This window comes from Rutidosis leptorrhynchoides, chromosome 3 (assembly GCF_046630445.1).
Source record: "Rutidosis leptorrhynchoides isolate AG116_Rl617_1_P2 chromosome 3, CSIRO_AGI_Rlap_v1, whole genome shotgun sequence".
In the NCBI taxonomy this organism is placed as follows: domain Eukaryota; kingdom Viridiplantae; phylum Streptophyta; class Magnoliopsida; order Asterales; family Asteraceae; genus Rutidosis; species Rutidosis leptorrhynchoides.
Genome location: NC_092335.1, coordinates 91,765,245 through 91,793,099, shown reverse-complemented (window position 1 = coordinate 91,793,099; position 27,855 = coordinate 91,765,245). Strand labels below are relative to the sequence as shown.

General features: G+C 30.2%; 1 protein-coding gene across 1 annotated transcript; it reads left to right on the top strand.

The window, feature by feature from the left end:
* The first annotated feature begins 15,382 nt into the window (after nucleotides 1-15,382).
* Nucleotides 15,383-18,830, top strand: LOC139896474 (uncharacterized). The gene is made up of 2 exons (XM_071879116.1): nucleotides 15,383-17,990; nucleotides 18,265-18,830. The coding sequence occupies exons 1-2, from the start codon at nucleotides 15,383-15,385 to the stop codon at nucleotides 18,717-18,719; spliced, it is 3,063 nt and encodes a 1,020-aa protein (XP_071735217.1). The 3' UTR covers nucleotides 18,720-18,830.
* The last annotated feature ends 9,025 nt before the right edge of the window (nucleotides 18,831-27,855 follow it).

Sequence of the window (27,855 nt, the reverse complement as noted above, 5' to 3'; positions counted from 1 at the left end):
AGAAAAAGAAGCATGACTGCATATATGGTCAATATAATAACAAATATCAATACGGGATTGAGCATATTAACAAATCTTTTGGAATTATGAATCTAGGAAGAAAGTATAGAAGTGGTGAAGATAATGAAACGGAAAAAGCTAATTTATAGCAAAATTTCCAAACACAGCAATCGAGGCAATTCATCGCATTTAATCAAAGAAATCCCAAAATTCCGTAAATACCAGATAATCAAATCTTATAGATTACGAAGATTTCCTTTAATCCCTTGAATTCCGGAAATCAATCGTGACTACGTCAAAAGTTAAGGCGAACATTTAATTTACTCATTCACTCTTTTACGATAGCTTCGTTTATACTCTTTCTATAATCGAATCATTCTATCCATATTATTCAATAGTGATAAAACTTTATTCTTCAACTTATATTCATCATTACAATATTCTTGTTGTAAACAATGATGATCTCTATCAAACTTCATGACTATAATTTTCATGAACCTACTCTCTGTTTTGTCTACCCTAACATTGTGGCATAAACGCTCAAGGTTTAAATGAGCTCGATATTATTCATAACACATTTTATATATCCAATTTACTGAAATGACTTGTATAACATCATCATTTTGAATGATCTCCGCATTAATAATAAAATGCACTTCGTAGAAGAACTTGTAGAAATTATGGTATGTATGATTTTAATTCTTGAAACAGAACAATATTCTATCCGTTGGAATTCACGCAAGGCCCCGAGCATACCTGGGAACGTGAAAACCAAATAAAACGTAAATATCCTCGTCTATGTACGAACAACACCGATTAATGGCAACAACTAAATTTCGGGATGAAATTTCTTTTAACGGGTAGGTACTATAACAACCCTCATATTTCCATACCTGAATTGACTAATTTGACTATAGGGTTGTTATCCATACGTAATATACAATTAAATTCGACGTTGATCAAATATTTATTTTTAGTTGACACGTTCTGTTAACTAAAGTCTACACTAATTATATAAAATAACTTTAGTTAATATTAATGCGTATTATATTTAAAACTATATGTAACATAATTATTAATTAAATGATAAGTTATTTTAATCATTATATATATTTTTAGCTTAGAAAAAAATAAAAATAAAAAGAAATAAGATTTTTTTTAATAAATTAAATAATGAGCCCATGAATTTTGACTAAATATTTTCAAAAACAAAAAACTTATTAAAAACATTTTTAACATGTTTTTATTATTTTGTCAAAATTGGCACCATTATTTTATTATTTTTTTTCTTTTCACCAACCATTTTTTACCTATAAATACATGGCTTCTCATTCATTTTTTCTTGCCAAACACAAAAACTTAAGTTATTCTCTCAAAACCTTGAAGAAAATTTGAGGTACTTTCTATTTTTATTAATTTTTTTCAATATTGTCATTTATATTTATATTTATTGTATATTCTTTGTAAAATTCGAAATTAATTATGTTTATATGTTATAATTAGTATTATAAGTGTTATGATGCATAAAAATAATTTTGATAATTTATGGAATATTATTAATAATTAAATACGAATTATGTAGTGTTTAAACGTAAAAATAATGTAAAATTCGTAATAAATACTTTTAACCAAAAATAAAATATATATAATTTTTTTATGAGTTTTTAAAACTTATATAGATCTGAAAAAATTATAAAAATAATTACTTGGGTTGAATTGGTATTTATTATATAATTAAACTCTATTATTATGTAATTCGAATGTAAATTAAGAATAAATATAAAATAATAATAAAAATATTTTTTTAAATATTTTTCTACAGGTTATTAGACTGATAGAAACTTGTAAAAATTATAAAAATAATTATTTGGGTTTATTTAGTAATTATGTAGAATTAAAATTTTTTTGTGAATACATTAAGGGTAAAAACAAAAATAAATACAAAAATATAATAAAAACGTTTTTTTAAATTTTTCTACTAATCTATATGATTAACTAAGACTATAAAAATTATGTATGTAATTTTTAGATATTTAATTTATTATTTAGACATTTTTGAATAATGTTCGATTAATAAAACACTATTATTTTTGAAGTAATTTAGGTATTTATTTAAAGGTAATTATATTTAATATATATAAGACATACTAAGATATAATAACTAAATATTAAATAAAACTTAGGTTATATTATCACATATATAATTATTAAGTACATTAATAATTCGTTGTGTGTATACACCTAAAGTGAAGGTTAATCAAAGATAATGTATAATTCATGTGAACTTCATCGCTACTCACGGTCGTAAGTGAATGATGTCTAGGTTGCAATTTATGGGTAAGCTTGTGGATCTCGAATGCCATGACTTAGATTCTGGTCAAGAATCATGGGCCCCCGGTTACATCTGGTCATTCCTGACTTATTTGATAGCAACGAAGTTTGAGTAAAGTTATACAACGTCTTGCTAAAGATTAACCCGAACTTTCTAAAATTGAAAAATTACTATAAGTGGAAACTTTCCATAAATAGTAACCTTCTGAAAATGGAAATTCTTTAGTGAACCATTACTATCAATATAGTACTATATACTATTGTCTGTTAGGCAATGTCTGATCATACGTTCTATCTCTAGGTTGAGATCTCGGTCACGTCCTTCCGTTCAATTCTTTCGTGTGCTAGGTGAACTTCATAGCCCCACTTTTTACTGTTTTATAACTGTTTTATAACTTTTGGGGTGAGACACATGCTTGCTTTATAACTGTTTTACGCTTAGACACAAGTACTAAATTGTTAACTATGCTGTCATGCTTTCATTCATGCTAAATCCCTACCGTAATATCGTTAATTGCTACGTTTAAATGCAAACTTAATTATTGTGAGTAGGCCTATTGAGAGTAACGTCTCTAACCATTCGACCGTTGGTCTTTGGTTACATAATAATGATTCCACGACACTGACAGTACAAGGTGTCATAGGGTAAACTTGTTTAGTAGCGATATTACAAAATGCAGCAACACTTTTAGATTGATATTTCTATATCAATCAACTTTAAACTAAATCTTGTGGTCTAAAACTTTGGATATTATTTATAAACCTATGAATTTCACTCAACCTTTTTGGTTGACACTTTAAGCGTGTTTTGTCTCAGGTGATGATTGAGCTAGCTGCTACTTGCTACTAGATGATTGATGTATGCTTTGCTGCTTGCATGGAGTCCATCATTCATATTTATCATTTTGTTTAAGACATTTTCCATTTACTGTACTCTTATGATGTAAAACTTTGAATAATGTTTCCGCTGTTTATTTAATAAATAAAACGTCTCATTTAGAGTCGTTCTCGCTTATACAACTGTGTTATGATATGATTGGTCACAATTACGCCTGGTCCATTTTGGGGTTGTGACACATTATATTATACTAACTCATGCTTCAGTTCCCAATATTACTTCAAAACATCCATTTTTTTTTTTTTTTGAATTTTTCAGATTTTAGAAACTAAAATAGTTTCTTTTATGATGTAACACAGATAGTGTGAAGAGATGAATGATTTCCGATAAGAATAGGTATGAAGATATCTCCAGAAATATCGAGGATATTTATAATGAAAGATACGATGATATCTTAGAATTTCTAATATCAGAGGATGATGCGGAAAATCTGTCTGTGAAGGTTTAGAATAAGAAGTAAGGTTCTTACCAATGGTTTCAACAGTCACTGAATCATTTGGATTCTTTGAAGGCAGGTTCAGTCTTTGTGATTTATTCACAGCCTCTTTCATACTTTACTCAATCTGTTTTTCAGTTCCAAACCTTCTCTTTTCTCAGCTTTACCACCATACTATTCTTTATCATCAAACTTTTGACTGTTAAGGTCGTTTACAGTTTTTGCTGCTTCATCAACATTTTTCCAAAATTCGGAGAACTAGTTTCGTAGTTTGGGGTGTTTTTCGGAAACTTCACATTCGAAGTATGTAAGTCTAGGAGGTAGACGTTATATGAACACATATAACTGTTGGCGTAGACGTGCTGCAAGATTTCAAAATACTGCTTGCTAATTGCTGATAGTTGGTATGGCAATTGCCGTTACAAGATGTGGATGAGTACATGATACGGTTTCAATGAGTATAAGGATTTTTCGGAAGGTCAAAGATCAATGAAGTTGTTGGTAAATTTACTGCTAATGTGGTGGAACATGAAAGATTCCCCGATAACAAAAACGTATATGCCAAAGTTACAAGTCTGAAAGGTCATCGTTGACTGGTTGAACGGTTGATAATACTAGATACTTTGAAAAGAAATTGCAAGGTTATTTTCAGTAATAACAATGCTAAAGGATCTTTCACATTTTTGAAGTCAAAGTATAGCTTTGAAAGATGTAGAGATCTAAGAATGATGTCACCCGTTAAATCTTGACTTGGATTCTGATCCGTCAATATCAGAATATGTAATTGAATTTGTATGGAAACGATTGTATATCGCTGTGAGCATAGTTAATAATTTTTGAATCAAAGTTAAAGAATGTACAGTATAACATATTAATTGTGAACTTATATATTTCCCGGGAATTACCTACCCGTTAAAGATTTCACAAGTAATATTTTGTACAAAAGAATTTTTTTATTACCGTCTTTATGAAAATATATGTATGTATATTTTCTTCAGATGTAATACAGATTTGATGAGTTAATATCATATTAAGCTCATTTGATTTTTGACTTGAATTAGAAATGAATAATCTCTAAAACATTAAAGATTTAATAATCTTTACGGAGTATTTCACTAATGTAATCAATACTCAGTTTTATTGATATTTTTCTCAGTGAATCATGTTGGTGCTCATGGAACTCTTGCTAACTTCGCAAGGTACGAATGATGTTTTCTAGAAAATTTCGAATACATCGAAGATGAAAGTATAAAATCAACCATATAATTGAATAATATACTTAGTTTATTATGAAATGGAATTCATTGAGTTGGAAACAGAGATTGTAGTTAACGATGGTTAAGTCATTAACGAAGGATGTACATCATAGCATATTAGTAATATGAATTAACCGAGTAGTACCTACCAGTTAAGATTCACACGTAATAACTTGGTACGAAAAGATTTATTTTTATTTCAAAATTCATATATATTAAATATACATAAAATTTCTTCAGGGAAAATGAGTTAATACTTCATCGGTTATTGTTGGTATTTCTTGGTAACTACGGTGCGTATGATGTTGATGCTAGTGGAACAGATTGTGAAGTTGAGGTTTGCGATGCGGATGTTGTTGGTGGTGGTAATGGTACTGTTGGTGTCGTTGTCGGTGCTACTGTTGATGCCGGTGATGCTGCTGGTGCTTGTAACCTTTGCACCATATTCTCCAAAGCCACTACCCGAGCGCGAAGCTCGTTGACTTCGTCTACTACACTGGGATGATTGGCGGTTTGGACGAGCGGATGAATAAGATCCAGAATTTGAGATAGTATATTATCGTGACGAGATACTCTGGAAATGAGAGAGAAAATGGTGTCTCGAACAGGTTCGCCGGTAAGGGCTTCAGGTTCTTCGCCAAGAGGGCAATGTGGTGGATGGAAGAGATCGCCTTCTTCTTGTCTCCAATAATTAAGTAGGCTACGAACCCATCCCCAATTCATCCAGAATAGGTGATGGCTGATTGGTTGATCCATTCCGGTTACACTGTCTTCGGAATTCAGGTGAATATCCATATCGGAATAGCTGTCGGAGTTTAAGGAATTTGAATTGGATACGGGATCCATCTTGTATAATTAGATTGATGATTTTTGGTATGAAATAGATTATAGAATTTAGATTGGTACTCTTCAATACATAATTTACATATGTATATATAATACCAAAATTCCGTAAATTACGGAGAAATTTTCGGAAGATGGCAGTCAAAGTTTATAGTAACAGATACGTTAAGATATGAATTTTGTCTATACACTATTCATGCAATCAATGCAGTAAAACGTGTCTAGACTTAAGAATGATAAGCATGTAATATTCGACAAGAAATGATAAGCAAAACATTTAACATGCAGACACGGTCGAAGTCCAGACTTACTAATGCATCTTAACAACTATCAGTTAGACACACTCATGCAAGACCTGGTTCGCTAGGACCAACGCTCAGATACCAACTGTGACGATCGCTCCAAATCCATATGGACGAACACGTCATTCATTGATTTCATTGCGAGGTATTTGACCTCTATATGATACGTTTTGTAAACATTGCATTCTTTTGAAAAGGCACACCATAAATGAATATTTAAATCAAAGGTTTTCGACATCTGATGATTTCTACATATAGACAATCACCATAAATAATAGTTTACAACAGTACTTCAGTTGACAATGCAGTCAAAATAAGATACATGGTGATGATTTGGTGAATGCAACGTTTCCTTGAAAAATATGTCATGTAAGACTCCATGCACATAACTTGTCTAACATCTAATCAAACAGCGGAAGACTTCTAGGAAACCTGAGAATAAACATGCTAACAAGTGTCAACACAAAGGTTGGTGAGTTCATAGTTTTAATGTTTCGTATAATCTGTATATAAAGGTGGATCACAAGATTTCAGTTGTTTCATCCAGAAACGTTTATCAAAATATTCTACAAGATTGAGCACCCTGGTAACTAAGCTTTAACGTCTATAATAAGTACCCCTGTTTTAACATACAAGCAACCAACATGTACATACACGCAAACCAATGTGTACTAAACTCAAATAGCATACGTCTGTTTTATAGTTCAGGCTAGGGTTTCTATACCTGGAACAGACGGGGATGTCAAGCCCTATGGATCCATATACTACTACTCGTGCACACTAGTTCTTATAACTGGCAGTTACTAGTTACCAAAGCTAAGGGATTTTCGGTTCAAACTCAGTGTAGAATTTAGTATGTACTTGTATCCATTGCATTTAAAATAGATTGCATGTATTCTCAGCCCAAAAATATTTAAAGTAATTAAAAAGGGAGCAAATGAAACTCACCTTAGCAGCATATAAAGTCGTTCACCAAAATGTGACTGAAACTCGGATTACCAAATAACCGTAGATCTTAACCTAGAGAACATATGTTGTCAATAAATGTCTATCAAGCTAGGTCAGGTCATAGTGTATCACAATCCTAATGCTCGAGATCGACATACAAAAGTTATCCAAAGTCGTTTCAAAAAGTCAATTTTGACAATAGTTCAACAAAACGAGACATACCTTATATAAGGAGTCATTTACTCGGTTGGTAATATTCAAAAATCCAATTTATCAATCTCGTAAACAAGTTGTTTAAATCTTAATTGCAGATTCAAAAGCAATTTCAATTAACGTAAATCATAATTCAGTTGATCATATCTTTTAATCCGTTCATCGAAACTATTCGATATCTAAATGAAAAGTTATTGATTTTTAGCCAGCTTTCCAAAAACATGCATATCATATACCTTTTTCCAGTAATATATGTATTTAATTCGTGATTCATTATAACTGTTTAACTACGAAATTTAGCATACAAGTATGTATAAATATATATATATACTCGAGCACTATACATGTATACACTATTAATTTATAAAAGATAAAATATAAATGCTTACGTATCAATATTGTGATTCAATATTTCAGAAAAGTACGTAGACGCAACAGAGATGATAAACACCAGATTTGATTCATAATTATACCCCCGAACATTACCCATAACCTCCTTGGCAATAACCCATAATTTGCTTAGCTTTATCCCGCTCGAAAACTCATTTTGAAAGTGACACGCTCATAACCTCGTCGTAGTATTTTATGTATAATACTACTAATAATAATAAGATTAATAATATTATTAATCTTAATAACAATAATAATAATAATAATAATAATAATAATAATAATAATAATAATAATAATAATAATAATAATAATAATAATAAATATAAATATAAATATAAATATAAGAGTGTGAAAGAGAAATGAATGCATCAAAAATCAGAAACGTTCGAGCTTTTATAGAGTTGGCCAGATTTCAGACACCATGCGATCGCATGGTTTCTGTGTGTAATGGCCATGCGATCGCATGGCCCAGGATACCAGCTAACATATTTTTGTTTCTTTGTTTGTCGACATAATATTTAATTATATATATAATATATATAATTTATATAATTAATTATATATTATATTAAATTCACGTGCATATTTGACTTGTAATTTTCGTTCCGATAATTCGTACGTTGTTACTCGACTTATGTCCCGGTTCCGGTTTCTCGAACGTATTTTCGTACACTTAGAAAACTCGCTTTTTACGTTTCGTGACTCGTACATTTGTTAAAATATAGTCTTAAATTATCCCTAAACCATACCACTTAAAGTATATCTTAAACTTTCGAGTATTTTGGTTATTTACTTCTAATATATATATATATATATATATATATATATATATATATATATATATATATATATATATAATACATACATTTTCATTTTGAAATAGTATTTTACTGTAGCAAAGTTACTTTCACTGCAGCAAAGTCAATTTCACTGTAGCAAAGTCAATTTCACTGTAGCAAATAGTGATTTTCGAAAATACTGTAGCATTTTGGGTACTTTTACTGGTTCATCTTAAACGCTTTAGTTAACTTATCTAAATATCAATCGAATCAATAAACGAATGATACTATCGTTTACTAAATAACTTGAAATTATATATATGTATATATCTTTTTAATATACATAAATCAGTTTTTAAATACACATTGGAAGTTATTTATAAATAAATTTTAATAATAAATATTTCAACTTATCATATATATTCAAATAGATATTTAAACCAATAAGTTTAATGTACGGTATCAAACAATTAATACATTGTTACCTTTTCAAGTCATAGTATATGTGTATCTATTTACATATAATTGTTCGCGAATCGTCGAAAATAACCGAAGGGTATTTAAATATATAAAGTAGTTCAAAAATTTTGAGATTCAGTTTTACAGACTTTGCTTATCGTGTCAGAAATGTTAATCATACAAAGATTAAGTTTAAATTTGGTCAGAAATTTTCAGGTCATCACAGAATGTTTTTGAAGTAGTGTGAGGAACTGATGCATGAGTTAGTATAATATAATGACACTTGATCAACGTGATTATATTACAGTAAGTCATGCTGAGTTTCTAATGGAACGTGATGATTTACAGATCATAACGTCATCATGTGCCATGTTACACGACTCTTGTATTCTATTTAATCTATGAAAATATCAAGAAAATATTTTCTTGATAGTTCTATCTTTTTCGGATATTCTGGTAAATTGACAAATCAAATCATGCTGTTACGTTCTTTCTTGTTTAGAACATTAAGATCATTCGAAAATCCATACCTACAAATTATGGACCATTATTTGCGGAAAAAAAACAAAAGCATGAAGCTCCGAAATAGAAAGGGGGTATAAATCGCAGCAAATAGAAGAGAGCATTAACTGTGAATGATAATGATTATAGAAGACAGAATATGGGACTTCGAAATACAAAGGAAAATATAAAGCCCAACAACAACGCCGAAAATACAAAACGTGGATATTAATACGAATAGCAATATAAAGACATGGTATAATTAAGAATAGTATCACCCCAAGGTAATAGTAGAAGTAAACAGATTTTTCTGGTGGAAGATTGAAAAGAAGGATGACAAAAACGATAATTAAGAAAACATCAAGGATTAGAATTGGATTAAGCATTTTCACAATCTTTTGGATGTATGAACTAAGAAAGAAAGTATAGGAATGGTGAGAATAATGGAACGGAAGAGCTTAATTTATAATGGAAATATCAGACAGAGTAATCAGGGCAGATCATCGTATTTAATTATAGAGATCTTAATTTCCTTATTCGCCGAAGAATCAAATCTTTTAGATTTCAAAGATTTTCTTTTAATCCCTTGAATTTCGGAATTCAACCAAGATAACATCAAAAGTTAAGACAAAACTTTATTTATTCATCTCACTCTTTTGTGATAGCTTCATTTGTGCTCTTCGAATAATCAAATTGTTCTATCCACATTACTCAATGATGATAAAACTCTATTTATCAACTCATATTCGTCCTGAAAACATTTTTGTTGTTAACCATGACCACCTCACTCAAATTTCGGGATGAAATTTCTTTAACGGGTAGGTACTGTGACGACCCGAAAATTTCCGACCAAATTTAAACTTAATCTTTAACTGATTTCGATACGATAAGCAAAGTCTGTAATGTTGAAATCTCAAAAACTTTGAACTGTATTCATGTATTCATTTACCCTTTGACTATTTCCGACAATTCACGAACAATTGAATTGTAAATAAAAATTGTATGTATATATATATAAATAAATGTAAGTATATATAGTAATTTGAAATTATAAAATATAACTTAAACATTAAAATGAAATATGTAAAAATAAGATATAAAATAATTATGTGTATTTTAAAATAAATCATATATAAACATATATGATTTCTATAGATAATTATTATTATATGTATATTGTAAAATATATAAAATTTATAAATAATAAACATTCAATAAAAATTAGTATATGATTATTAAATATTACATAATTAATATATGACTCAAGTTAAAACATAATTGTTATATTAATATTATTACTCTCATAAATATTATTAATATCAGTATTATTAATTTAATTTGAAACAATTGATTTGTTATATTATTAATATTCTGTTAAAAATACAAATATGAAATTTGATATATAAATATTAATATCAATATTAATATAATTATTATCATTATTATAATTATCATCAAATTCACTAAAGTTATTATTATTGTGATTTATTATTATTACCCTTATTATTTGTATTGTTATTATTAATAGAATTATTATTAATAATATTAACTTTTATAAAGGAAAACAAAATAAATAAATAAATAAATATATATCAAGGAAAGAGTCAAAATTCTGTTTGAGGTTTCTATCAACTTTAATTAAAGATTATTTCTATCTCTAATGCTGTTAAAAACGGATTAAATCACAGATTGGACAGTATAATATTTAGGAGATCTGCTTTATTTATTTTACTTCATTTTTCGTACCATCTCCTGCTCCTGGGTTTTGTATATGTCGGTAATTTGTTACACATCTATGTCATTGACATTATCAAACCAAGAAAAATTCATTCATATAGTACTTGGGAAGATAGAATGAAGGAAAACACAGAAAATTAACAAACTGGAAACAAAAACCTCTGTACTTCACCTTTTCGACCATTTTTCTAATTCAAACGAATTTACAAAATGTAATAGTGCAATCTTGTTAGAAACCATTTACTCAAACTTACTGCAAAATATCAAAACCTAATTCGTTATATCGACTTCTAATTTTCGAGTCAAAGTTTTGTTTCAAAAAGTCAAACGAGTCGTTCATTGCGAAATTCGAATTCGTGTTTGTGTTTCAAGGTAAATTGATGATTTCAGTAGTTTCTATATACAATTTACAAACTATTTTATGTTGTAATCATAAGCTATTACGTACTAAAATTCAAAAACTAAAATTTTTTTTTATTTAAAACCGTGAGCTGCAGCAGGATGCTGTTGCCTTTTTTTTTTGTTGCAATTAATATAAACAATTGATTTTTTATTAATTAGTATTATGTTGAAGTAGTTAAAATTCCATTTTGATGATTCATATATCTCTGGTCGAAATTGTTGTGAAGATGAAGTGGAAATAGGATAACAGAAAAAAACGGGTCTGCAGCAGACCCAAGTATTTTTTTTATTACCCATTTTAATTAAATCAAGAACTCTATTTTGGTCGATTTCTGTTTCTTACTAAAGTCCTAAAACCGATTGAATATTTAGTGGTTGTGATTCAATGATCCCTGGTAGACTTGATCAGGAAGATGAAAAATGGTATCTAAATTCAAACGGGTTAAATAATAATGGGTAGGAAATACAATCGAAAAACAGAAACAGATGGGTGGTCGTAGGTGTTTGCGTATTAGCGAGAGGTCTCTGGTTCGGGGCATTCTTTTTAGAACAAGTTTTTAAAGGTAGTTTCCTTACTAAAAATTATTTCTATTAACATTTATATTATTGTGATTATTAATATTATTGTTATTATTAAGTATTAAGTATTATTATTATTATTGTTAATATTAGTAAGTGTTATGAAAAGTATGACCTTTATTATTATTATCACTAATAAGTATTATCAATTATTATTATTATTATTATTATTATTATTATTATTATTATTATTATTATTATTATTATTATTATTATTATTATTATTATGATTAATAACTAATATGATGTAAAAGAAAATATAGATTTAGAACTATTAAGATGAAAGTAAATATGGTTATGATTATGTATTATAATTAAAGATTATGAATAATATAAGAAGAGATAGGTTTATGATTAATTAGGATGTGATAAAAGGATATAATGTAATTACATATGATATTGATAAGGATAGATTTAAAATTGTTGCGCTCATGAAAACGTTTATGTTATGTATAAGAGAAATCTGGATGCTATAAGTAAAAATCATAAAACTTAATCGTTATTATTTTTAAGTATTATTTTTATCATTATTATCATTATTATTATCATTAGTAGTAAAATTGTTATATTCATAGTTATTATTATTAGTATTACTACCAATAGATATTTTTATATAAAAATACATTATAAGAGTATTAATATCACATATCACTATGATTTTTATTATTAACAAGATAGTAACTAAACTATATATAAAATATATCAATTAATAGGTACATATATATTTTATCACATATAAACCTTAATATAAAATATTATTATTAATATGTTATAATGAAAGATAAACACTAGTTAAATAAAATATATAAATTAAATATATCTATATCTATATAACAAATAATTTAACAAGTATATTATTAAAAATAATAAATATATTTATTCGATTACGATTATGTGTGTTAATATATATACAAATGATATAGGTTCGTGAATCCGAGGCCAACCTTGCATTGTTCAATGTCGTCATATGTATTTTTACTACAAAATACAGTATTGTGAGTTTCATTTGCTCCCTTTTTAAATGCTTTTGCAATATATATTTTTGGGACTGAGAATACATGCGCTGCTTTATAAATGTTTGACGAAATAGACATAAGTACTTAAAACTACATTCTATGGCTGGATTATTAAACTGAATATGCCCCTTTTTAGTCTGGTAATCTAAGAATTAGGGAACAGACACCCTAATTGACGCGAATCCTAAAGATAGTTCTATTGGGCCCAACAAGCCCCATCAAAAGTACCGGATGCTTTAGTACTTCGAATTTATCATGTCCGAAGGGAGTCCCGAAATGATGGGGATATTCTATATGCATCTTGTTAAGGTCGGTTACCAGGTGTTCAGCCCATATGAATGATTTTTGTCTCTATGCAAGGGACGTATATTTATGAGAATTGGAAATGAAAATCTTGTGGTCTATTTAAATGATGGAAAATGAATGTTATGATAAATTAATGAACTCAGCAACCTTTTGGTTGACACTTGAAAGTATGTTTATTCTCAGGTATGAAAGAAATCTTCCGCTATGCATTTGCTCATATTAGAGATATTACTTGGAGTCATTCATGATATATTTCAAAATACGTTGCATTCGAGTCGTCGAGTTCATCAAGATTATTATTAAGTCGATTATAGTTGGATATATTATGAAATGGTATGCATGCCATCAACTTTCGATGTATTGAAAGTTTGTCTTTTAAAAACGAATGCAATGTTTGTAAAATGTATCATATAGAGGTCAAGTACCTCGCGATGTAACCAAATGTAATGTATTCGTCCAGATGGATTAGGACGGGTCATTAGATTTAGATAGCTGTCAGGTTTAATTTAGTCTAAGTTACGCTTTCTAATTGCAAAGCGGATGGGGACTTTTCTCTGTATCGTTTCACAGGTTCTTTCATCGTTTGATGAACTTTCCTTGCTTATAAAGTTAAAGTTTTTTGAAAAAAAAAAGGTAGCTTTTAAATGTTTTCTTTTTTTAAATATTATTATTATGTAATATTAAATATGAGAATGTTAAACACAGATTTTTTTTGCCGTCTTTTAGTTTATTATATACTAAAAATTTTAGAATCTACTAAATGTAGTCCTTAAAGAGTTGAAGCTAATTTCAAGTATATACATATAATTAAATATATTATTTATAACTCAAAGTTACAAATTCCTTATTTATAACTTAAAAAATAATCATGAATAAATATTAAATATAAATATTGATATCAAATATAAATATAAAAAGTCATATTAAAAAAATATATTTAAACTTTACAATGTCACGTTTAGTAAATCCTTAAAATTTTAAGTTTATTTGTAAAAGATAGATTTTTTTATTTTAATACTGATTTTTATTATTTAATTTTGATACTTATTTTTATTTATTCCAGATAACATTTACCTATATACTAAATGGCGTCCATGAATTGGTCGTATTTGGCCAATTCAACTTATCAAACAACATCACAAGAAAAGAAGCAATTCCGGCCTCCGAGGGGAGTGAAATGTAAATCTAATATTTTAGTAAAAAACCTTAAACAAACCCCACCCAAATTTTTAACGGACCATATCTTCCAGCTCGCCACGAGCTAAATTTTTTCGACAAAACTGTTCAACTCGAAATAATTTTACGAACACACCACAACCAACTATACGCGAAAAGGACGCTTCTTAAAAAATGCTAAATCTTTCGGTCTATCTCTCATACATATACTGATATATATACACGTACAATAAACAACTTAATTTAACCACATCATATCGATGGTTCAGTTCCTTTTTTACGCGATTTTTTGCCATAAAAACGCACAATATATTAGGTATACTAGGTACTAACCACGTGTTTCTAAACATACCTGTAGCAACGCATTTTAAACTCTATAAATACATAACGTTACGTTAAATATGAATTTTCAACCTGAAAGGGTCTGACGCATCGCGCGGGGCCTTATTTTTCTAGTTAAAATCTAAATCTATAGTTTCTATTATATTACTAAAATAATGATGTCATTATTATGTTAATTCATTTGTTAAGAAAAATTCAAAAAGAAAAAAATCTAAGCACGGTGAGTGATGTCATTAATTTAAATAATTTTAAATTAAAATTAAATCTTATTAATTAATTAATTGTTATTACTAAATCAATAATTATTTTAATTACTAAATCAATAATTATTATGTTAAAAATCATAGCATTCATCAATTAAATATTTACTCCGTAACCAATACGGAACATAATCTACACTTTTTTATTTACTACATCAGCCTATAATCCTTCTTCCCTACTTCAAAATTGCAGAAAAATCCAATTATGGGTTTTCGCATTCTTCTCTTGCTGTTACTTCACTTTCATCAATTACATCACTCCGACGCCGACGCCGACAGCTCACCACGGTTACCGGAATACCAAACCCTACTATCCATAAAAACCGCCATAACCTCCGACCCACAATCCTCACTCTCATCATGGAACATATCCACTAGCCACTGCACTTGGTATGGTGTCACGTGCGACACTAAACGTCACGTGATCTCATTAGACCTCAGTGGACTTAACCTCACCGGAACACTCTCTCCCGCCATCGGAAACCTTAACAACCTCGTCAACTTCACCATCTCCGTCAACAACATCATCGGACCGATTCCGCCGGAACTTTCGTTCATCTCCGGTCTCCGTGTCCTCAACCTTTCCAATAACATCTTCAATTCAACTTTCCCTCCACAAATTTCTAACCTTAAATTTCTCGAAATACTTGATCTTTACAACAACAACCTCACCGGAAACCTACCCTCCGGCGTAACGGAGATGACTAACCTCCGGCATCTCCACCTAGGTGGTAACTATTTTTCAGGTAACATTCCAGCAGAGTACGGTCTTTTTTCCAACCTCGAATACTTAGCCGTTTCCGGCAACGAACTCACCGGAGTTATCCCGCCGGAGATCGGAAACATAACAAATTTGAAATATCTTTACCTGGGTTACTACAATGTTTACACCGGTGGTATACCGCCGGAGATTGGGAACTTAACAAACCTTATTCGCTTCGATGCTGCAAACTGTGGACTCACCGGCGAAATTCCGGCACAACTGGGTAAACTCCAAAACCTAGATACAATATTTTTACAAGTTAATGGGTTATCTGGGTATTTAATAGAAGAGCTTGGAAATTTAAAATCTTTAAAATCTATGGATCTTTCTAATAATTTATTCACCGGAGAGATACCGGAATCATTCCGGGACCTCAAAAATCTCACTTTACTTAATCTATTTCGAAATAAACTTCATGGGTCTATACCGGAGTTCATAGCTGAGTTACCGGAATTAGAAGTTTTACAATTGTGGGATAATAATTTCACCGGAATCATCCCTGAAAATCTTGGAAAAAATGGGAGGTTGCAGATTGTTGATTTGTCTTCAAATAAGTTAACTGGACCACTTCCTGTTACTTTGTGTAATGGGAACAAGCTTGAAACTTTAATCACATTGGGCAACTTTTTGTTTGGGCCAATTCCGGTGGAGCTTGGGGAATGTAAGTCGTTGAGTCGAATTCGAATGGGGGAGAATTATTTTAATGGTTCGATTCCGAAAGGGTTGTTTAGTTTACCTAAGTTATCACAGGTTGAGCTTCAAGATAATCTGCTTACTGGTGACTTTCCGGTTACTGATTTAGTTTCGGTTAGTTTTGGTCAACTGAGTTTGTCGAATAATCATCTAACTGGTTCACTGCCTGCTAGTATTAATAACTTTACCGGTATACAAAAGCTTTTGATTGATGGTAATCAGTTTACGGGTCGAATTCCTGCTGAGATAGGCAAATTGCAGCAATTATCAAAGATTGATTTTAGTAGAAACAGTTTTTCAGGTGAGATTGCACCGGAGATCAGTCAGTGTAAGCTGTTGACTTATGTTGACCTTAGTAAAAACGAGCTTTCCGGTGAGATTCCTACTGAACTCACCAATATGCACATTTTGAATTACTTGAATGTGTCGCGTAATCATTTATCAGGTAACATTCCAACGTCTGTAGCATCAATGCAGAGCTTGACATCAGTTGACTTTTCGTATAATGATCTTTCTGGCTTGGTTCCAGGGACCGGCCAGTTTAGTTACTTCAATTACACTTCATTTATGGGTAACCCAAACCTTTGTGGGCCATATTTAGGACCATGTAAAGATATGATTGCTAATAGTAATAGCACTCGTCATCCACATTCAAAAGGGTCACTCTCGTCTTCCGCTAAGCTTTTACTTGTTCTCGGGTTGCTTTTATGTTCCATTGTGTTTGCAGTTGCAGCAATCATTAAAGCTCGATCTTTAAAACGAGCTAGTGAAGCTCGATCATGGAAGCTCACGGCTTTTCAAAGATTAGATTTTACATGTGACAATATTCTTGAAAGTTTAAAAGAAGACAACATTATTGGTAAAGGTGGGGCTGGGGTCGTTTACAAAGGTGTGATGCCAAACAACAAGCTTGTGGCTGTTAAGAGGTTAGCCGTTATGAGCCGGGGTTCGGCCCATGATCATGGGTTCAATGCCGAGATTCAAACCCTAGGGAGGATTAGACACAGGTATATCGTAAGATTGTTGGGTTTTTGTTCAAACCACGAGACGAATCTACTGGTTTACGAATATATGCCTAATGGGAGTTTAGGTGAAATGCTTCATGGAAAAAGAGGTGGTAATTTGTCTTGGGACACAAGATTTAAGATTGCGGTTGAGTCTGCAAAAGGGCTTTGTTATCTTCATCATGATTGCTCACCTTTGATCCTTCATCGAGATGTAAAATCGAATAATATACTTTTGGATTCTAATTATGAAGCCCATGTGGCAGATTTTGGTCTTGCCAAGTTCTTGCAGGATTCAGGCGCTTCAGAATGTATGTCCGCCATTGCTGGTTCTTACGGATATATTGCACCAGGTATTTATAATCTTGTAGTCCAAAGCTTCTAATACTTGTGTCAAGTTTATATTTTCTTGATGTTGGTTTGTTTCTTTTAAACTAAAGTTTGGATCTTTTTGTTTCTTTTAAACTAGAGTTTTGATCTTTATGTTTCTTTTAAACTTAAAGTTTGGATCTTTTTTGTTTCTTCTAAACTAAAGTTTGTATCTTTTTGTCTCTTTTAAACCAAAGTTGGATCTTTTGACATGGGTTTGTTTTTAGACTGATCTTTCATGTATCTTTTTGGTTGCAGAGTATGCGTACACACTAAAGGTTGACGAAAAGAGTGATGTGTATAGTTTTGGTGTGGTTCTGCTGGAACTAGTAACCGGCCGGAAACCAGTTGGGGAATTTGGAGATGGTGTAGATATTGTGCAGTGGGTGAGAAAGATGACAGGTGGTAATATAGAACATGTTTCGAAAATTGTGGATCCTAGACTCGCAAATGCTCCAATACATGAGGTGATGCACGTGTTTTATGTAGCAATACTTTGCGTTGAAGAGCAAGCAGTTGAACGACCGACAATGAGAGAAGTTGTCCAGATCTTAACCGAGGTTCCCAGGATTTCGATTGGTACCACTAATGTCACTACAGATTCAACTGTTTTGAGATCACCGTCACCACCGCCAAGTATTGTGGAATCACCGATCACTGTTGTGAAAAACAGCACGGTACAAAGTCAACTGCGTGATCTTTTGAGTATGTGAAGTTAAGAATGTTGGGTTACTTGGTCTTTCAAGTATTTGTTAGTTTTGTAGTCGGGTTTTCGAACGTTTCAAATGTAATTTGTACATAGTAGGATTTAGTCTCTGGTTTGTCTCCACATTTGATTTTGTTCTGCATAAAACTTGAAGCAACCAACTAAATACGGTAGGTGTGATAACTTCGGAACATATATCATAATGACATTGAAAGGTAGCATACAAAAACAGTTTTTGACACCTATGAGTGTCACAAAGTTTTTTTTACATTTAAAAACGTCAAAAAGGGAAACCCAATGACACTTTAAAGTGTCAAAAATTTAATAGCGCTTAAATTATTTGACGCTATATTTTTTCATATTTAAATTTTGACACCGAACAAAAACAGTTTTTGACACCTATGAGTGTCACAAAGTTTTTTTTACATTTAAAAACGTCAAAAAGGGAAACCCAATGACACTTTAAAGTGTCAAAAATTTAATAGCGCTTAAATTATTTGACGCTATATTTTTTCATATTTAAATTTTGACACCGAATTTTTCGACGCTTTTAACTTACATGTTACATCTATATGGGGTTAAAAGTTCATTTAAAAAGTGTTAAAACTACAAACTTAGGTGAAGTGCATATTTAGTAAATAAAAAGAAAATAACGTTTATTTTTTTTATGTTAAAAAGAATCAAATTTGATTCCTGATATTAACAAAAGACAACATCTTTAGTCAATTTTACTGGTGTTTGGCCTTTGTAACATTTTACTTGTTAACAGGAACTTATTACACTCTCTGACAACATTTTTAATCCAGCTCTGGGTTAACTTTTGGGCTTGGAGTGGTGTTAGTTGGCTTGAAAAGGAGTGATTGTGACGGAAACAGACAGAAATATAAACCAAAAATTAATAAAACATGTGGGTTCCTGATCATTTGTTACATTTTTATTTACAGAAGCTAAAAAGCTAAAAAGCTCATGTTGTACTTTAAATGGAACAATGTTTGACCATTCAGTTATGATTTGAAGATATGCAAATCAAACATGATGTATCTGATGTTATATTTATATGGCAAACTCTAAGATTTAAATAAAAAAAAGATACTTCATTCGAATAATAATCATACCAGAAACTTGACAAAAACTTACCCATTTCATTGTTCATATATACTTACATATATGTGTGTGTTTGTCTTGATCAAATCAACATCTAAATTGAAGCAATGAGAACATATTTATTCTCGTGTTCTCTAGAACTGTTATCTTATGATTCTAAAAATCTTAATTGCATCTAAACAAGTCAATGGTTGGAGAATTTGATGCTATGAGCAACTTGTGAAGCCGAAATACAATGAGAGAACTAATTATCTGTATTAAGATTCGTAATATATATGAACATGTGTTAACATGTGATTTGGCCATCCAGAATCAATTCTACTTAATGTCAAACGTCTCGAATACTTTTTGGTCGTCTTCAAATAATACTAAGAAAATATATGTAGCAATGTATAGCTAGCGCGGTATATATATAGTTAGTGTGCATAGATGAAGAAAACACATTAACAAGAATGAACAAGATTAACAAGAAGGATGGTGTGAGGGGAAATAAAGTGTTTTTTGTGAAAGCCAAGGATGATTTGCCTGTATAGGTTATATGTACATACGTATATGAGCGAAAAGCACTTAGATTGATGCGCAGGCAAATCGTCTGAGGCCTACATGAAAGGTTCTTTATATTCACCTTAAACCAATTCACTTCTCTATTATTTTTAACTTCAAGCTTTTTTCTGTATTTTATTTTATGATTTGAGTTTTGAGAAGATTTATATATTAATTATACATAGTAGTATTTTATTTTGCACTAGTGGTGATAACGTGTTATGAAGTAAATAACAAGAATAAAAGATGACGATGAAGATGAAGAGAGAAGGGAGATAACTTATTTAATAAATGTAGTCATATTCATCAAATCAAATGTTACAGTAAACCACAGCGGTCAATTTCTTTAAAAATTAGTTGTCAAGTTGAATTGGTTAGTATCCCAGTTCTGGTTCAACAAGTTTGATCGCGGAGTTGACTGCCAATTCAACTAGTTTAGTGGGTTTGAATAGTTTTCGGTACACTATATCAATCTCTATCCTTCATCGCTTTTACTGAAATTATCTCCTTCACATCTACACCACATTAGTATCACTTATTTTCAACAACTCATCAATTAACAGTGGCGAATCTAAGTGGAGACCAGTGGGATAACGGGACACCGCTAGCTTAAAAAGTTTAGTAGAAAATACCCCGTAAATTGTATACGACACCGCTAAATTTATATGCATGACCCCGTATATTTTTCAAATCAATAGTTTTTTTTTTTAAATTGGATAGGCCATCACTAAACTACACAACTTCGAATTCATATATTTTTCGAATTTATAATTTTTTTTAAAGTAAACTATTACTAAAATACCATTTATTATAATTATAATTATTTTAATATAATTAGTACTGAAATATTATGTCACACCCCCCAAAATGGATCAGGGGTAATTGTGACCAATCATATCATAACACAGTTGTATAAACGAGAACGACTATATATGAGACTTTTTAAATAAAACCTTTGTTAATAAAACAGCGGAAGCAGTAATACATGTTTACATTATTATTAAAACGTAAAATAAATGTTTATGAACTAAAATATAATATGCGATGTGGACTCCATGCAAGCATCAAACATATCACCACAAAGTTGCAAACAGCTAGCTCAACCATCACCTGAGACAAAACATGCTTAAAGTGTCAACCAAAAAGGTTGAGTGAAATTCACAGGTTTATAAATAATATCCAAAGTTTTAGACCACAAGATTTGGTTTAAAGTTGATTGATATAGAAATATCAATCTAAAAGTGTTGCTGCATTTTGTAATATCGCTACTAAACAAGTTTACCCTATGACACCTTGTACTGTCAGTGTCGTGAAATCATTATTATGTAACCAAAGACCAACGGTCGAATGGTTAGAGACGTTACTCTCAATAGGCCTACTCACAATAATTAAGTTTGCATTTAAACGTAGCAATTAACGATATTACGGTAGGGATTTAGCATGAATCAAAGCATGACAGCATAGTTAACAATTTAGTACTTGTGTCTAAGCGTAAAACAGTTATAAAGCAAGCATGTGTCTCACCCCAAAAGTTATAAAACAGTTATGAAACAGTAAAAAGTGGGGCTATGAAGTTCACCTTAGTAGCACAAAAGAGTATTCCACGAAAGAATTGAACGGAAGGACGTGACCGAGATCTCAACCTAGAGATAGAACGTATGATCAGACATTGCCTAACAGACAATAGTATATAGTACTATATTGATAGTAGTGGTTCACTAAAGAATTTCCATTTTCGGAAGGTTACTATTTATGGAAAGTTTTCACTTATAGTAATTTTCCAATTTTAGAAAGTTCGGGTTAATCTTTAGCAAGATGTTGTACAACTCTACTCAAACTTTGTAGCTATCAAATAAGTCAGGAATGACCAGATGTAACCGGGGGCCCAGGATTCTTGACCAGAATCTAAGTCATGGCATTCGAGATCCACAAGCTTACCCATAAATGGCAACCTAGACATCATTCACTTACGACCGTGAGTAGCGATGAAGTTCACATGAATTATACATTATCTTTGATTAATCTTCACTTTAGGTGTATACACACAACGAATTATTAATGTACTTAATAATTATATATGTGATAATATAACCTAAGTTTTATTTAATATTTAGTTATTATACCTTAGTATGTCTTATATATATTAAATATAATTACCTTTAAATAAATACCTAAATTACTTCAAAAATAATAGTGTTTTATTAATCGAACATTATTCAAAAAATGTCTAAATAATAAATTAAATATCTAAAAATTACATACATAATTTTTATAGTCTTAGTTAATCATATAGATTAGTAGAAAAATTTAAGAAAACGTTTTTATTATATTTTTGTATTTATTTTTGTTTTTACCCTTAATGTATTCACAAAACAATTTTAATTCTACATAATTACTAAATAAACCCAAATAATTATTTTTATAATTTTTATAAGTTTCTATCAGTCTAATAACCTATAGAAAAATATTAAAATTTTTTTTTTATTATTTTATATTTATTCTTAATTTACCTTCGAATTACATAATAATAGAGTTTAATTATATAATAAATACCAATTTGACCCAAGTAATTATTTTTATAATTTTTTCAGATCTATATAAGTTTTAAAAACTCAGAAAAAAATTATATATATTTTATTTTTGGTTAAAAGTATTTATTATGAATTTTACATTGTTTTTACGTTTAAACACTACATAATTCGTATTTAATTATAAATAATATTCCATAAATTATCAAAATTATTTTTATGCATCATAACACTTATAATACAAATTATAACATATAAACATAATTAATTTTGAATTTTATAAAGAATGTACAATAAATATAAATATAAATGACAATATTGAAAAAAAAATTAATAAAAATAGAAAGTACCTCAAATTTTCTTCAAGGTTTTGAGAGAATAACTTAAGTTTTTGTGTTTGACAAGAAAAAATGAATGAGAAGCCATGTATTTATAGGTAAAAAATGGTTGGTGAAAAGGAAAAAAATAATAAAATAAAGGTGACAATTTTGACAAAATAATAAAAACATGTTAAAAATGTTTTTAATAAGTTTTTGTTTTTGAAAATATTTAGTCAAAATTCATGGGCTCATTATTTAATTTATAAAAAAAATCTTATTTCTTTTTATTTTTATTTTTTTTATAAGCTAAAAATATATATAATGATTAAAATAACTTATCATTTAATTAATAATTATGTTACATATAGTTTTAAATATAATACGCATTAATATTAATATTAACTAAAGTTATTTTATATAATTAGTGTAAACTTTAGTTAACAAAAAGTGTCGACTAAAAATAAATATTTGATCAACGTCGAATTTAATTATATATTACGTATGGATAACAACCCTATAGGCAAATTAGTCAATTCAAGTATGGAAATATGAGGGTTGTTATAGTACCTACCCGTTAAAAGAAATTTCGTCCCGAAATTTAGTTGTTGCCATCAATCGGCGTTGTTCGTACATAGACGAGGATATCTACGTTTTATTTGGTTTTCACGTTCCCAGGTATGCTCGGGGCCTTGCGTGAATTCCAACGGATAGAATATTGTTTTGTTTCAAGAATTAAAATTATACAAACCATAATTTCTACAAGTTCATCTACGAAGTGCATTTTATTATTAATGCGGAGATCATTCAAAATGATGATGTTATACAAGTCATTTCAGTAAATTGGATATATAAAATGTGTTATGAATAATATCGAGCTCATTTAAAACCTTGAGTGGTTATGCCACAATATTAGGGTAGACAAAGCAGAGAGTAGTTCATGAAAATTATAGTCATGAAGTTTGATAGAGATCATCATTGTTTACAACAAGAATATTGTAATGATGAATATAAGTTAAAGAATAAAGTTTTATCACTATTGAATAATATGGATAAAACGATTCGATTATGGGAAGCGTATAAACGAAGTTATCGTAAAAGAGTGAATGAGAAAATTAAATGTTCGCCTTAACTTTTGACGTAGTCACGATTGATTTCCGGAATTCAAGGGATTAAAGGAAATCTTCGTAATCTATAAGATTTGATTCTCCGGTATTCACGGAATTTTGAGATTTCTTTGATTAAATGCGATGAATTGCCTTGATTGACGTGTTTGGAAATTTTGCTATAAATTAGCTTCTTCCGTTTCATTATCTTCACCACTTCTATACTTTCTTCCTAAATTCATACTTTCAAGAGATTTGTTAATATGCTCAGTCATGTATTGATACTTGTTATTATATTGACCATATATGCAGTCATTCTTCTTTTTCTTTTACCACCAGAGGAATCTGTTTACTTCTACTATGCTCTTGGGGTTATAGTGTTTTTAATTCTCCGGTGTCTTTATGTTGCTATACGCATTGATATACACGATTTGTAATTTCTGTGTTGTTATCGGGCTTTGTATTTTCCCTTATATGTCGGAGCTCTTTACCTTTTTATTCTGCTCTCACTCTAAGTTAAGCGAGTAATGGTCCAGAATTTGTAGGTATGAAGTTTTGAATGAACCTAATGTTCTAAGCGTAATATCACGATTTGATTTGGTAAATTACCAGAATTACTGAGGATAGAACTATCAAGAATATATGTTCTTGATATGTTTAGAGATTAAGTAGAATGTAAGAGTCGGTAACATGGCAAATGATGATTATAAAGTCTATGAATCATCATCTTCCATTAAAAATTTAGCATGACTTACTGTAATATAATCACGTTGACCTGACGTCATTTTATTATACTAACTCATGCTTCAATTTCCAACATTTCTTCAAAACATTTATAATTTAAACTTGAATTTTACTGAATATAGAAACTAAAATAGTTTCCTTTATAAAGATATCGCAAAGAGATACTTAATTGTGGACAAGAATCGTTATGAAAATATCTTCAGAAATATAGAGGATATTTATAACGACATTTTGGAATTTCTAAGTTTGAAGGTTGATGAAGAAAAATTTTCCGCAAGCTTTTAACATAACTTCGGAGCAAGATATTCTCTAAAGATTTCATCGGATCCAAAATTACGTGGATTCTTTGAATATAGAGTTTGGTCCTTGTATTTATCCTTGGTCTCCTCTATGATTAGCTCAATCCGTTTTTCAGTTCCAAATTTTCTTTTGAGCTTTTCCAACGTACCATTCTTTATTATAAAACTTTTGGCCATTGAGACCATCTACAATTTCGCTGTTTCCTCTGCATTTAATGCAGCAATATTTGATTCATCGGTTATCAATCCAAGATGGTTTCAAGAAATTTCGTTTTTAGATGATTAAACGCTGATTGTAATCGTCAACGGATCTAATGGTTGATGAATAGGCGTTGTTGATTTCAAAAGTAATGAACGATAATTTCGGTGGTTTGATGTGATAATTCATCATAGAATACGAATGAATATAATTCATGAATGTAGTGATCTTTAGGAAGATTACACTTGCTAAAGCTTTACTTGGATTCCGATATGTCCAAATCAGAATAGGTAATTAAATTTGTATGAAAATGGTTGTTCTTTAGTGAACGGATACATATGTGGATGTAAGTAGTATAGTTACTAATTATTGAATCAGAATTTGAAGAATGTACAATGTAAGATATTAATGTGAGATATAAATATTTCTCGGGTTTTACCTACCCGTTAAAATATTTTCACAATTAACAGTTTGTACAAAAGGATTTTTTAATTACAATCTTTATGAAGATATACGTTTATATATGTATTCTTCACGTATAATATAGATTTAATGAGTTAATATACTATTAAACTCATTTGATTTGCGGTTGAAGCGAGAATAAATAATCTTCAAAACTTGAGAGATTACATAATCATCGCAGAATCTTTCTTTAATGAAGTTATGAATCAATACTCCATCGTTCATTGTTATTGATATACTTCGGTATATGATGTTGATGCTCGTGGAATTCTTGTGAAATTCACAAGGCATGAATGATGTTTTCTAAAGAGTTTTGAGTACATCGAAAATGAAAGTGTAAAACCAAACATGTATTTGAATAATACACTTGGTTTATTATGAAATGGAGTTTATTGTGATGAAACAGTGATTAACGATTGTTAAGTCATTAACGAGGGATGTACATCATAGCATATTAGTGATATGAATTAACCAAGTAGTACATACTAGTTAAGATTCACACGTAATAGCTTAATACGAAAAGATTTATTATTGTTCCAAACCCCATATATATATATATATAAAGTATACATATATAATTTTCAGGAAGAATGAGTCAATACATCTTAACTCATTATTACTAATATTCCTTGGTATCTATGGGGCGTATGATGTTGATATTCGAGGTACTGAGTGTGATGTTGAGGCGTGAAATGCAGATGTTGTTGTTGGTGATGCTGATGCTGTTGGTGGTGATGCTGATGGTACTGGTTATGCTGCTGGTGCTGCCGCTGGTGTTCGTAGGTTTCGCATCATATTCTCCAGAGCCACCACTCTAGCTCGAAGCTCGTTGACTTCTTCTATTATTCCGGGATGATTGGCGGTTCGGACAAGTGGATGAATAAGATCTAGAATTTTAGATATTATATATTCGTGACTGGATATCCTGGAAATGAGGGTGAAAATAGTGTTCCGAACGGGTTCGCCGGTAAGTGCTTCAGGTTCTTCACCAAGAGGTGAATTCGGTTGGTGGAAGGGATTACCTTCTTCTTGTCTCCATTGATTAAATTTACTACTAACCCATCCCCAATTCATCCAAAATAGATTATGGCTGATTGGTTCGTTTGTTCCGGTTACGCTGCCATTGGAGCTCGAGGAATCGGTTGAGAAATCCATATTATGTGATTTGATTTAGGGTTTGATATGAGATTAGTGTTGAATACTGGATGATATATTCATCTCATTGAATATGTATATGTAGCAAAAAGATTTCTGTAATTTACGGAGGAAATTTAGGAAAAGTGTTAGACAAAGATTATTGGGATAGATACGATAAGATATAATAAGATATGATGTGTCTATACTCTAATAATGGTAGTATGACGTGTCTAGATGATAAGTATGTAATCTGATAATCTTTTGATTAAAGATTTTCAATTCGTAATGTCCTATTCAGGTCCAGGGGCTTGAGCTATAGGATCCTTTAAATCAGTAATCCAAACGCTTTCTATTCTATAGTTTCGTAGACGTCATCCGTCAGGAAAATTCAATGATCAAAACAACAAGAAAGCAAAGAAAGTAATGAATATGAATAGTGATGACATTATAATGTCTTTGAGATTCTCGATAACTCAATAACATTTTCTGGTTCGCAAATCGATGCATAAAGGCATATAGGTACGTGATATAACAGGGAGCTATATACGTTTGAGTATGAATAGTAACAAATATAGGAGTTTCAAAATTCAAGGATAATATTTCATGTAATACATATGTAATACACAAACCATGATAGATGACTTATGAATGTCAAGAATTTCAGAAATCGTAGTGTCGCATTTAAACGCGGTGGCGTAATTGGA